The 12,602-nt window shown below is 36.8% G+C and overlaps 2 protein-coding genes across 3 annotated transcripts in view; both read right to left on the minus strand.

Annotated features, from left to right (window-relative positions):
- LOC139959589 (large ribosomal subunit protein uL3-like) overlaps positions 1–12,602 on the minus strand; it is a 108,203-nt gene that overhangs the window by 40,638 nt on the left and 54,963 nt on the right. The gene's annotated exons all lie outside the window — the stretch shown is intronic.
- Positions 142–11,288, minus strand: LOC139959779 (3-mercaptopyruvate sulfurtransferase-like). Of its 2 annotated transcripts, none has more exons than XM_071957624.1 (3): positions 11,022–11,288; positions 9,961–10,552; positions 142–7,733 (listed from the first exon to the last, which is right to left on the minus strand). In XM_071957624.1, exons 2-3 carry the CDS (start codon positions 10,541–10,543, stop codon positions 7,429–7,431), a joined length of 888 nt encoding a protein of 295 aa, XP_071813725.1. In that variant the 5' UTR covers positions 10,544–10,552; positions 11,022–11,288; the 3' UTR covers positions 142–7,428. The 2 variants fall into 2 exon arrangements, with proteins under 2 accessions (XP_071813725.1, XP_071813724.1); XM_071957623.1 differs by having other exon boundaries at positions 11,076–11,286.

A 12,602-nucleotide genomic window follows, 5' to 3' on the forward strand; every position in this document is an offset into this window, starting at 1 on the left:
AACAACTGTGGATAAACATTATAAAAAGAGAACTAGTGATAATTTGACTTATACGAATACTGCTCCTGCATGCTCGTATATTAATCTTAGAAAGCTCATACGTCTCACAGTACCATGAAAAGAGTACTAAAGTGTAGCAGGTTGTAAGGTTCAGTTTATTCTTACATCAGAGACATATAATAAGAAACATCTAAATACTTTCTTCCAAAATTTTTATATTCCCCAAATATTTCCCGAAATTGACCAAAAGTTCAGGTAATTCAATTAAAAGTGGAAACACAGCAGGACGTGAAGCTAGCTCAAACTGCCAACACACGTTGTGAGATGTTAACGATTGTTTTGTTCGCACTCAGTCCGTTTTGCTGTCCACAATTTACCAGTCTCGTGTATAGATTAGGTTTGACATGATTGAATGTGTTAATACTTCAGCGGAGAAGTCACGCCTAACAGTGTCATATGTCAATAGTAATAATTCTCGTCTTTTATAGCATATTATTTTGCACAATGCTGGATTAAACTGCGCCAAATTTAAATACAGGGCGGGAATTTCAAATGCAGCGTTTTTGGGCAAGACAAATTGACGGGGACACATTAGTGGTCTGTACCTGAAGAGCGAGACAAACTCAATATCTAGGGTTCAAACCCCAGTGAAGGCAGTTCCCTTTTCCATTATGAACCTTTAAATATAGGAAACAAGCATTATTTCTCAACCGATAAAGTGGTGCAGTGGTTAGTGCCTGAAGAGCAAGACAAACTCCTTGTCTAGGGTTCAAACCCCAGTGAAGGCAGTTTTCCTTTTTCTATTCTTATACCTCTTTCCTTCAGTTATGAACCTTAAATATTAGAAACCAGCATTATTTCTCAACAGTTAAACTGGCGCAGTGGTTAGTTCTCAAGACAAAACTCCATGTCTATGGTTCAAACCCCAGTGTAGGCAGTTGCTTTTGCTGTTCTTATACCCCTTTCCTCCCATTATGAACCTTACATATTAGAAACGAAAACCTACCAACACAATACCAAGTATGAATAAATTCTGACTTTCGGTTGCAGAGCCATAAGCATTTGGAGATTTTCACACTTCACCCGTGCAGACCTCATTATTATTCATGAGATGAGCACCAAAATCAATAGGGTTCATCTAATCACTATGGCCCATCTATGTACCAAGAATGACTTCAATCCAACTTGCCATTGTTGAGTTATCGTGATTACGAGCCAAGGGCGTCACATGCACACGCGTAATCACCATCGCATAGATTCCTTGAGCCTTAGGGCAAGGAATCCAAAGGGGGCAAATTTTGGTTTTGCCTCTGCACACCACATGCCTGTTTTACACCCAAATCTAAGTCCATCACTTTTGTGTATTCCTCTGTCATCACAAAGAACCCACTTACACGATGACCATCAAACCAGAATGCAAAAATGCATTGTGGTTTTGGTGATGTAACACAAGTAGTTTTCTTCATGAATCTGATGTAATGTATAGTGAGGGTGTACATGTTTACAAGGGTTTCTCGATTTGACCTCTGATGACCCTCTGACCTCCACCAAAAACAAGAGGCTTCTTTAACTGAATGTGGTTCTTCTACACACTAAATAAGAAGTCAGGCCAAGCTTACAGTATTGAGATATCGTGATTAGAAGATTTTCAAAATTTGACCCCTGGTGACCCCAAATGACCTTTGACCTCCACCAAAAACAATAGGCTTCTTGTAATCAATGTGGTACTTCTACACATATAAATATGAAATTGGTCTGACCTTTCCTTCTTGAGATACCGTGTTTACAAGGTTTTCACAATTTGACCCCTGGTGACCCCAAATGACCTTTGACCTCTACCAAAAACAATAGGCTCCTTGTACTCAATGTGGTACTTCTACACACTAAATATGAAATTGGTCTGACCTTCCCTTCTTGAGATATCATGTTAACAAGCTGGTCGTCACAAACGCACTCACACATACGCCATCATGAATGCATAGGTTACGATTATCATCGAAAACCAAAAATGGAATTCGCAATGCCGTTTTTGTGAAACTGATTGTGTTTAATAAACTGGAATGTTCTATCTCATAAATTCACCATGACAATGTGTCTTGTTTTTTTTTATTTATGTGTGAGTATTACTTTAGCAGACATGTAATACCTGAAGACAATCTATTCTTAAAACGAGCAAACCAACCATCGAGCAATTCCCTGTAACTTGCACAGCACGTTTAAACTAGGCAGTTACCTTTATGGAAGAAATTTCTCCAAACTTTTCAAAAGCCATATCTTTGGTATTGAATCATGTTTTCAGAATGTGGTTCTCACTATTAACGTAATGGAGAAAGGTTGTTTCGCTCGCTATTTCAAGCAGTAAGCTAAAAAAGTAACTTAGAGACAAAAATGAAGATAAATGAAGAACAAAAGTATGAATAAAAAGTTAAAGTATGAATAGTATGAACATAAGTAGAATGAGGAACAAATTGTATGCAAACAATTTCTTTTTTAATATACCTCACTATGTATGATAGTACATTATGTAGTAATCCTACTAATACCACATCAAGACAATTACACTTGAGGGAACCAAGTAGTGGTAGAAACATAGGTTTACTTTTAAATATTAATGTAAACAATTTCACTTTTCATCAACCAAACTATATATACTTGAGAGAGAAAGAAAAAAAATGTTGAATATCTGGAAATATCTTGAGCAACTTTAAAATGTGAAAAATCATTCAATTTATTTTTTAGTCATTAATAACTGCATAGACATGCCTCGTGAAATGAAATGACTTATTCTCCCTCACCACCCCCCCCCCTCCCACACCCTTTCCCCCCACATGCTCTGTTACAATGTAAATGATTCTTAGTGTCAAAAGAGTAGTAATAGTATAGAGGTCCAACGTACATATGCGTTTTTACAGTTGTATAAAATTTGACTACATTGCTGGAGAAATATAGCTGATAACTAAACCGTAGCTTGACAATATAGATGATAGTTTGACTATATTTCAATATAGACAGTGACATCTTGGAATAATTTGCCAAGAAGGACAATTCAAATTTGTCCTAACTTTGAAGCTGCCCTAAAATACCATTAATTCCAGGTTTTGAGATACTTAACCTCAAAAATCCCCCAAAAGAAGCCCCCCCCCCCCGGTCAGTGTGAGAAGCACAACATACACACTTTTCCGACGCACAAGTTGAAGTTTAAAACGTGAAAACATTTCCACGATCTCTCGCAATTAAACATTCTGACAAATACCAGTCCTGTCCACATACCGATAACCGATAAATATTACAAGAAGCCTTACAAACTGCTTTGTCAGGCCTTCAGGATCTTTTTTAGAAAAGCTTAAATTATTTCTAAATAGATTCAGAACGATTTCATCAGAGGTAATCAGCAGTATAAATTTCAACACAAATTTCACATTTTCTACCATACATTGCAAGTTCACCAGTTCTATGCTAGAAAGGTCAAAGAATGGTCACTTATGAACTTCAAAACTAATTACTCATTGCAATTAACAATAATATTTCTTCATACCACTTCCTTTCAGTAGACCACTGCAATTATTTCATTAAAACATTCTTCCATGTCTTTAAATCACCTATAGTGACCCAAACACCTCCAGACAGACAGACAAGCTTTGAAAAACTTTGAAGAACTAGCATGTTAACATTTGGGGCAAATATTGATGACTTTTTAATGAAGGTATTGTTCTTTGAATTTTTGTGTTTGAGTTAAACATTTGTGAAAAATAATGTCTTTTAATATTTGTTTTCTTTCGATACTGGTTAAATTTGACTCCAATCGTCTGTGATACCCAAGACTACGTACAAGCGTATAATTTAAGTTATGCTCGCTCACTATACTGAAAGTATATATAAGTATGTGTTTGCAAATATTTGCACACATCACACACACACATTTCTAAATCCAACGGAAGCCAGGACTGACAAGATGGCATTTGAGAGGTGTTATGTAACGAACATTTCATTTTAAAACAGGAAAACCATTTTGGGCCAAATCTTCTACATAGATCTTGACTGATATGCTAGGCCTATCCTTTAATACAATACAATACCATAATAAAAGTTCTCCTAAAGAGAGGAAAAATTGCAGCCAAAGATGCAACATTTGTTTATCTTTACGGTCCAAATTAATCTCTTCAATAACATGTTACTGGAATTTAAGATGAATGAGGACGTTCTATGTGCTTGTTTTTTTCAATCTTTTTTGCAGCCAAGAAAAAAATAAAGTTTAGGGTATGTCACTTTTCTTTACATCCCATACAAAATAGAAATAACAAACATACATTGAGACTTTAATATGACCTTCCCTCCTACTAAAAAATGAGATGAAAAAGAAAACATATTTTTCAATTGTATCTATATATCGCCTTGACCTTTGATACTATTGTTTGTTCTATGAAAACAATGGGTTTTTTGTTTACCTACAATGTTTGTGTGATAACTTAATCACCACTTTGATCTGTCTTGTACAGTACCTTTGAGCACGTACGACTTTGATTAGCTTTAAGATTACAGCATTAACCACAACGATTGTGAAGTCAAAAAATTAAAATCAACTTGGGTAAGAGGGCATGTGATGAAAGCTGTATCAAGTTGTCTAAAGGGCCCAGTTGGGACTTGTATTGGGTCAAGTATTAAAAGCCTTTCAGTCTATGCGCACAACATAAAGTAATAGGCTGGGAAATTTATTTCTTGTGAGATGAAATGGCATTAAATTATGGTTGGAATTCCATCCAAATTCCTCCAATTCTTCATTCTCATTTTTTTGTAATTTGGAGAATGGCATAAAGTATAAGATAACAGTAATTACATGCAAAATACAATCAATATTTACAGTAGTTTAAATCCTACTGTATAGCTGTACACTGGTGGATGGCTACATGTTGGTATGTAGCCGCATTGCTTCTGGCAAGTATTGATGTACTGAGTAAAAAATTAAAAATAGAACTACAAAATGTCATATAAAAGTAAAACACAATCTTTTCAATTGCTATTTCAAACGTGTTCAGCCAATGTTTAAACATATCAGTATATGAATTGCACCTAACTTGCCAGAGATATTCAGATCACATAACAAGCTGGCTAATTTGAAGGAGTACAACATGATTTCATGTCAGCGGTTATAAACGCTTCACTTTAGCACAAGAGGAGGAAGGAGCGAGGGGCAGCAGTTATTACTGGAGTAACATCAGTTACTAACCATCACCATCGCCATCGCATAGATTCCTTCTGCCTTTGGCAAGGAATAAAAAACCACTAACATTTCAATTTCACATGATGTTGCTTATTGCTTAGAGATGTCATCCACAGGAATATGTCTTTAATGTTCAATACCCCCCCCCCCCGGTTGAGAAACATAAGTTCATGATACCACTTTAGCTCAACCCTGCTGCCTTTAACACTTCCATCTATCATTTCAATTGGATTTATGTTGTTCTCTAAGCGACAATGAAATTAACAAAATATGAATATCGCTGCAAATTTACAATTGAGTATTTTGCGATTGCCTACATAGTTCCCATCTAGCCCTTCATTCATTTAACATCTCTGCCTTTCCAGCAGTTACGGAGATGTGCCCCCACCCCTCAAAACAACAAAAAAACGGTCACAGGTGTGTCAAAACACAAACAGCTACATGATTTAATATAAAACAGAAACTAAAACAAAAGTTTAAAACCTTGGTGGAATAAATATCTGTGTTTAAAAATGAAACAAACTTAACAACTGGCAGCAGTTTCTGACAGAAGTAAAAAGAGTGTTTATTATAATTCAGATAAATATTGCATTGCATTTGTTGCATCCTGGAGTAACAATTCTTCACCAACTATACCAAACATAAAAAATAAAAACAAAAGTAAGAAAAATCCTTTCATAAATTTCAAAGCTTTGCATCAAAATTGTAATCTTCTTGAAGAGATAACAAAGTTTCCTTTCAATTCCTTTGAACAAGTATACAAAATCAGATCAGTAAATCCCATTTATCAATGAATTACGGTGAAATCTGAAACACTGCATATTATAATGACACAATCATAAGCAAATTAAGAGAGAATAAAAATCTACAAATACAATAAAAAGAAAAACATAAAAGATGTAGAACGGTTGCCCCTCCAGATATTTGCTAAAACTGTTTTTGTTTGGTTTTTCTATTTAAATTTTATAAAACCAGATGCCATCTATAGTTTTCATTATCATGATTATTAAATAATTGCTTTTTGTTAAATATAAACCTATATCAGGTTTGGAAAGCTTGCTGAATTTCTCACTATTGTTCAACCCAGCACTCCTGATATGTAAGGGGACTTGTAAAACAACTCTGCTGTTTTCTAGTTTAATTTTTTTAACAACCATTTGCTTTTCACTTTGTATTCAATTTTTTTAACTGAATCTAACATTTTTTCTATGTTGAATTTTCTGCAAGAACAGTGGATTTCCCACAAAATTGGTTACGATGGTTTGCAAGGTTTTCCAGTCCTGACCAAACTGCTTCATACTTGATACGGTTAAACACAGATCATGGACCTAAGGAACTTAAAGGCATTGAAGACTCGCCCCAAACCGAGTGCGGCCATCTGAAAAAGTTAACCTTCTGTTGCTTGCAAGTGACGTTTTGTTTGTGTCGCTACAAAATGCAGACAGTAATGAAACTTGATACCTAGTTATCTTTAGCTGGACCTGAGATGTCCATCGCTGTATCGTTTGAACAGTGTGCTGTGGGTATTGACCACAGCTGTATGTACTGACTGTACCCTAGTGTCTAATTACCGACGGTAGCAAGCTGTGTGTGTATTTTCTGGGATCGATGGTGGTGTCTAACACTTCTGTTACACCTCATTCGAAACTAGGTCAGATTACCGGCATTAGACGTTTCTTTTTGCACGAGTCTTAACACCCTTTAAGTGGAATCAGTGTTTATGATATAACTTGCCACCATGTCACCCATGGTTATAATGGATTGAACTGCACCCAGTTTGATACTCTTACTCGCAGTACGCCCCACTGATAGAATTCTTCCAAGCTTCAAATATGTGGGGCTTATATTCTTAACATGCCTATTCCAAGTTAAGTATAGGATTATTTTGGGTTTTGGGCAATACCTTGACTCCAACAGACGAATCGTTTCACACATTGGCTGACCAAGGTAAAGGGCACAAGTTGTCAAGACATGGGGAAGAGTTCACACTGAGTGGGTTAATACCGCTTCTTAGTAACACAATATTCTAGTGGCTCACTTGCATTTGCAATCAAATTGTCAAATTCAGTTTCAATAAAAAAGATATATTCCATTTTTCATATTTTTAATATCATAATTTAAAAAAAAAAACCTAAATTGGTATTTCTTCACAGCATTGAGATAATTGTATTTACACTTTGTTTGACAGTTCCACATCAGCCGACCTCTGCTTATCCCCCCTTGGGTACCTCTGGGCCGGTTGCAATCTGTTCGGGGGATGCACGCTGCGAATATTCTTCCCACGACCCATCAAACATTCCTACATCTTCCTTACCAGCGATGTGGGCTCCTAGAGCTATAATACAAGCAGTGATGCCCGAACCACAAGAGGAGGCCAATGGTTTGTTTAAATCGATGCCTGCACTGTCAAAAATCTCTTTCATCTCTTCAGGGGACTTGAAAGTCCTCGTCTCTGAATTGAACAAGCTTGTAAAGGGGATGTTGTGTGAATATGGTATATGACCACCCTTTGTTTCTGCAAAAAAAAAGAAAATATTAAAAAATATTAAAGCTCTCAATGAAAAAAATGCAAATAGGAATTAAAAGTTAAAATATATAATGTTCAGATTTTATCTTTCAACATATTCTTGCAACCCTTCAGATAAACATCCCTAGCAACGTAATGGAATAATCCACTTCCTCTCACCTATGACTAGATTATCATAGTTTTAGTTAGTACAATCCTCTGTTGCTCATAGTAAACTATGAGGAACTCCTATCATTCAAATCTTCACCACACGGCACACATGGACCAATGTTTCTCTTCTGCTCAAGAATGCTAGAATTCGGTGACTAAACCGCTTTCAACTTATCAAATGGAGTGTATATGGTCCTTCCAAAGTCACTTATGGGGCGTTAGATGTAATGTGTGCCCACTTATCCCAGTCGCATCAATATAACTGAAGATTCTCAATCAATTACCATAACAATATCATTCATGTGTTAAAACACTGAACATTAGACTGATGAGCACTACGTACGCTGCGACTCTTTCAGTTATTTATGACATAATTACGGTGAAAACAGAGATTAAAAGGAAAGCTTCTCTAAGTCTGTAGATTTGAATAAATAGTTTTAGTCAATTATTCAAAAGTGACTATTGGTTGGTTTTTAGATAATAACAATGTATCTACATGTACCCAAGACACTAATTTAAAAAAGTTATCGAAGCAGACACTTTTTTTTGCCATCTTGAAAGCAGATCAGCAATTAAATACTAGATCCTGATCATGTTAAAACTGCAACCCATTAATGAAGTTAATCTTTATGTTTGGTTAGTACATGTAAATAGTGCATCTGCTATAAAAAGTTTGCATCTCCCTTCAGAGCTTTCCTAAGAAGGTAACAACAACCCAGGAATAGTAGTGGTGTGGCAATAATGAAAAGCTACGAATTATAACTTATATATCAGCATAACAGCGTTGCCAGAGTTCTAGATAAAATCTTACCACAACCTTAGAAAGAAGGTACAGATACGTAGGACAGCAAGTAAAACAGAATTGACAAGTGACTGAATAAATCATAGCTGGTTGAAAAGGCCCTAATGTATGACTTTTAAAGGTTTAATATCAATATTCATGTTTGTGACTTAACTGTCCTTAATTTTTAGCATGCTAAAAATGTCGAAGTACTTCCCTGCAGGTTTTGTAAATTATTCCCAAACATTGAGGAAGTGTTAACTAGCATTGTAAACATGCTTTAAAGGGTGTGAAGACTCGCGCAAAAAGAAACGTCTAATGCCGGTAATCTGACCTAGTTTTGAATGAGGTGTAACAGAAGTGTAAGACACCACCATCGATCCCAAAAAATACACAAACACAGCTGGCTACCATCGGTAATTAGACACTAGTGTACACTCAGTACATACAGCTGCGGTCAATATACCCACAGCACAGTGTACAAACAATACAGCGATGGACATCTCAGGTCCAGCTTAAGGTAACTGTACTCTCTGCATTTTGTAGCGACACGTACAAAACGTCACTTTCAAGCAACGGAAAGTTAACTTTTTCAGATGGTCGCACACGGTTCGGGGCGAGTCTTCAATGCCTTTAAGGATGACATTTTGAATTTACGTTTGAGAGAAAGTGTCCATTTCTAGACTTTCTGGCTTTTTTTAGATCAACTACTGACAACCAAATTAAGTTTATAAAATTTGAAAAAACTAGGAACAGAAGGTATATTTCTGATAGAGATAGAATTATTTCAAATTGAAATATTCTGAACAATTTACTTGTTTCTGTATCCAAGCCAAAAGAAACGTCATAATTGAATCCTTGAAATAAAAAAGGCAGGCACCTCTTTCTATTCCATATTTTGTAAATTATATGGCGTTGGTCAGTCCACAATATCAATGAAGTTTCCATACAACACCTCTCACGATCTCAAACTTAACTTTTTGCTGAAGAATAGTACTTTACATCAACACAAGTTGTTCGACCAAAGTAAACAACTTCTGAGAATTTCTTGTACTTGCTTGGGATTATTGACAATCAAGGAAGGAGATATTGGGGCGAATGGAGGGTGGTGTTTACACATTGCCCTGCAAATATTCCCCACTAACAGGTCTATTAAGTACTGTCAAAATATGGTTTAGAAGCAATCATAACTTGATCAGCTTTTTTGCAAATGTCATTTCAAATTTTCAATACAAACATGACAAGAATTTCATTGAATTTTGTTCTTATTAAATTATTAATTACCTTTACTGGGTTCTTCAGCTGTTCCGGCAAACCTTTCACTCGATCTTGCATCCATAACCTGGAAAGAGTGTGTGCTTAGATTTTGGACCATATCTTCAAACTTCTTAAGCAAGTGTGGCTGATAGTTCACATCAAACTCGGTTTTATCGATCTGCATGACCTCCGAGGTCACAGGGTGTCCCTCTTTGATCCACTTTGGAAGACCACCCTCTAAAACAGACACCCTCTGATGTCCAAATACTCGCAACATCCACCACGCCCTAGGGGAGCTGAAGGCACTGAACTTGTCGTGGTTATCGTAGACTACAACGTGGGTGTCATTGCTGATACCCAGGTGGCATGCATAGTCACTAAACAGCCATGGTTGGGGAAGGGCATGAGAGTAAGGAGATGTCTGGTCGGAAACTTTATCAATGTCAAAGAACATAGCTCCAGGAATGTGCTTCTCAGCATATTCCTGCTGTGGTTGCCGGCCATCTGCTTTCATGAACCAAGAGGAATCCAAGACTCTTATGCCAGGAGATGATGGAGTCAGGACCTTGGAGAGCCATCCTGTGGTAACTAGAGGTCTGATCTGGTGCATGATGAAAATCTGTTGAAAATGAAGTAATCAATACAGTCAGGTAGGGTTCACCTATCTAGATCTGGGGTTGGTAAATATTTAATTTATTTGGGGTAGCTAGGAGAGAGGTAACATTAACATTGATGTCAAGCATCATTAAATTTTACCTGTTAGGTATCTAACGGCATATCAAGAAAAAAATTCTCCTTACAAGATGATTTTTTTTCAAATTTTCTGTTATCAACTCATCAGCGAGTCAGCCAAAAAAAAATTAGGGCACCAACATGAACTCATTGGGTACAGTATATGCAGACTTTCAAGGAATAAGCAAACATTGTTCAACAGGTATAGTCCCCAATGATGTTTAGATCCTGTCTGGCTTTTGTTTTGGTCCAATCAAGTACCTATTTTACTTTAGTGTCTTTAGTCCACTTAATATCAACCTAGCCTACTGCTAGTAGCAGAATGGCTAACTTAGAGCTAAGGTATTCAGGCTTACTTTGGCCTACACAAGACTATTCTAACGTTAGGCAGTACATCACTCTCGCTCTACCTTTCACTATCAATGAACGTTGGAGAGCTTGTTTGCACTGCTTCTTCGGGATAAACTGTTGTTGAAATTGACAACGTTGGATGAAGTTCAAGGTCGATTATGTCACGTATCTTCACCCGATCCCAAACACGTACTACAACTTTACTTGTACAAGTTCGTTTGTTCAATGTTATAGATATGTATGTAAACATACAACGATATCGTATTATCATATCACTCGAAGACCCTGGCTGATGTTTTGATGATGACGTCACTAACACTTCATCTGTCACGTGCGCAGCGTGTTAATTCGCAATTATTGCACCATATTATGGTATTATCGTGTAATACTTCTATATGTTGCTACTATGACCGTCATTTGCACTTTCTGGTGAGGGAAATTGTGGCCGGGAAGGGTCTTCAGCATTAGTTTGGAGTAAAATACCATAAACAAAATATGACTCATGCAGTTGACTCTGGACTCTTAGCGCTTTGGACACAGTTTGGTAAAATCAAGGCTCCCGGCTCATCCATAATACTTTGAGTTATTAATAGGTCTATACTTTATTTTTCATAAAATAAAGAAAAACGTTGCTTCTCAATCCCAGTTACTATTGCATGAGAAGTGACAGTTTTCTGGAATCCTAACCCCCCCCCCACACGCCTAGCTTCCAATAACCCCCCCCCCCCTCACACACACACACACCTATACCCCAGCCCCAATGGCATATGATGTCGCAGGCTCCCGTTTTACAATGGTAACGCACAGGTTAAATGGGCAGTTCTTCCTTTCAGGACAAATTTCCCGTGAGGCTATTCGGGGGTGGAAGCTACTCCAAACCAAATGTAAACACGGCAGTGTTAGTCCCGATGCGTTTTATGGAACTTGAACGCAACAGAAGCTTTCATTCTTCTGTGCTCCATTGAAAACTACGTACAAAAATTAATATTTTAAAAACAATTTGGGAACTTAATTAGTCTGAAACTCAAATCTGAAACTCAAATCTGCTAAAAAACCATACACTTTAAAGTTCAATGAGTGAAATTTTCATCACTGTTTTGACAACTTAAAGTGTAAAAGCCATGTAAGTAACATGTCACAAAAGTGACCGTGATGATTGATAAACAGAAGAGTGAAGTAATCGCGTTGGTATAAGGTGACTACATGTTTGGAAATGGACAAATTAAATTGTAGTTTGTTAGCCAACTTAAAAAAGGATGGGACTGGTATACTTCTTTAGAAATCAATTAAAAAAAAGTTAGGTCTCTATACTCGGTAAACATACTAAATATAACAACCACGGTGTACTTTTTGAGATATTTTGTGAATGAATGATTTTGTGAATGAAATTTGACCTCAAATGAAGTTCGACTCTTATCAAAAGCAATATAATTATTTGGTCACTACCGCTGCAAGGGCGGCGGAAGCACTTTCAATCTGGGGGGGGGGGGGGGCACCAACGTCGAAGGGCACTTAGCAGAAATTCGATTGGACTGATGCAGCCTGATATTTAGTACCCTTTATAACTCTTATTGTATTATCTTATT

Source organism: Apostichopus japonicus, chromosome 19 (assembly GCF_037975245.1).
Source record: "Apostichopus japonicus isolate 1M-3 chromosome 19, ASM3797524v1, whole genome shotgun sequence".
Taxonomy (NCBI): Eukaryota; Metazoa; Echinodermata; class Holothuroidea; order Aspidochirotida; family Stichopodidae; genus Apostichopus; species Apostichopus japonicus.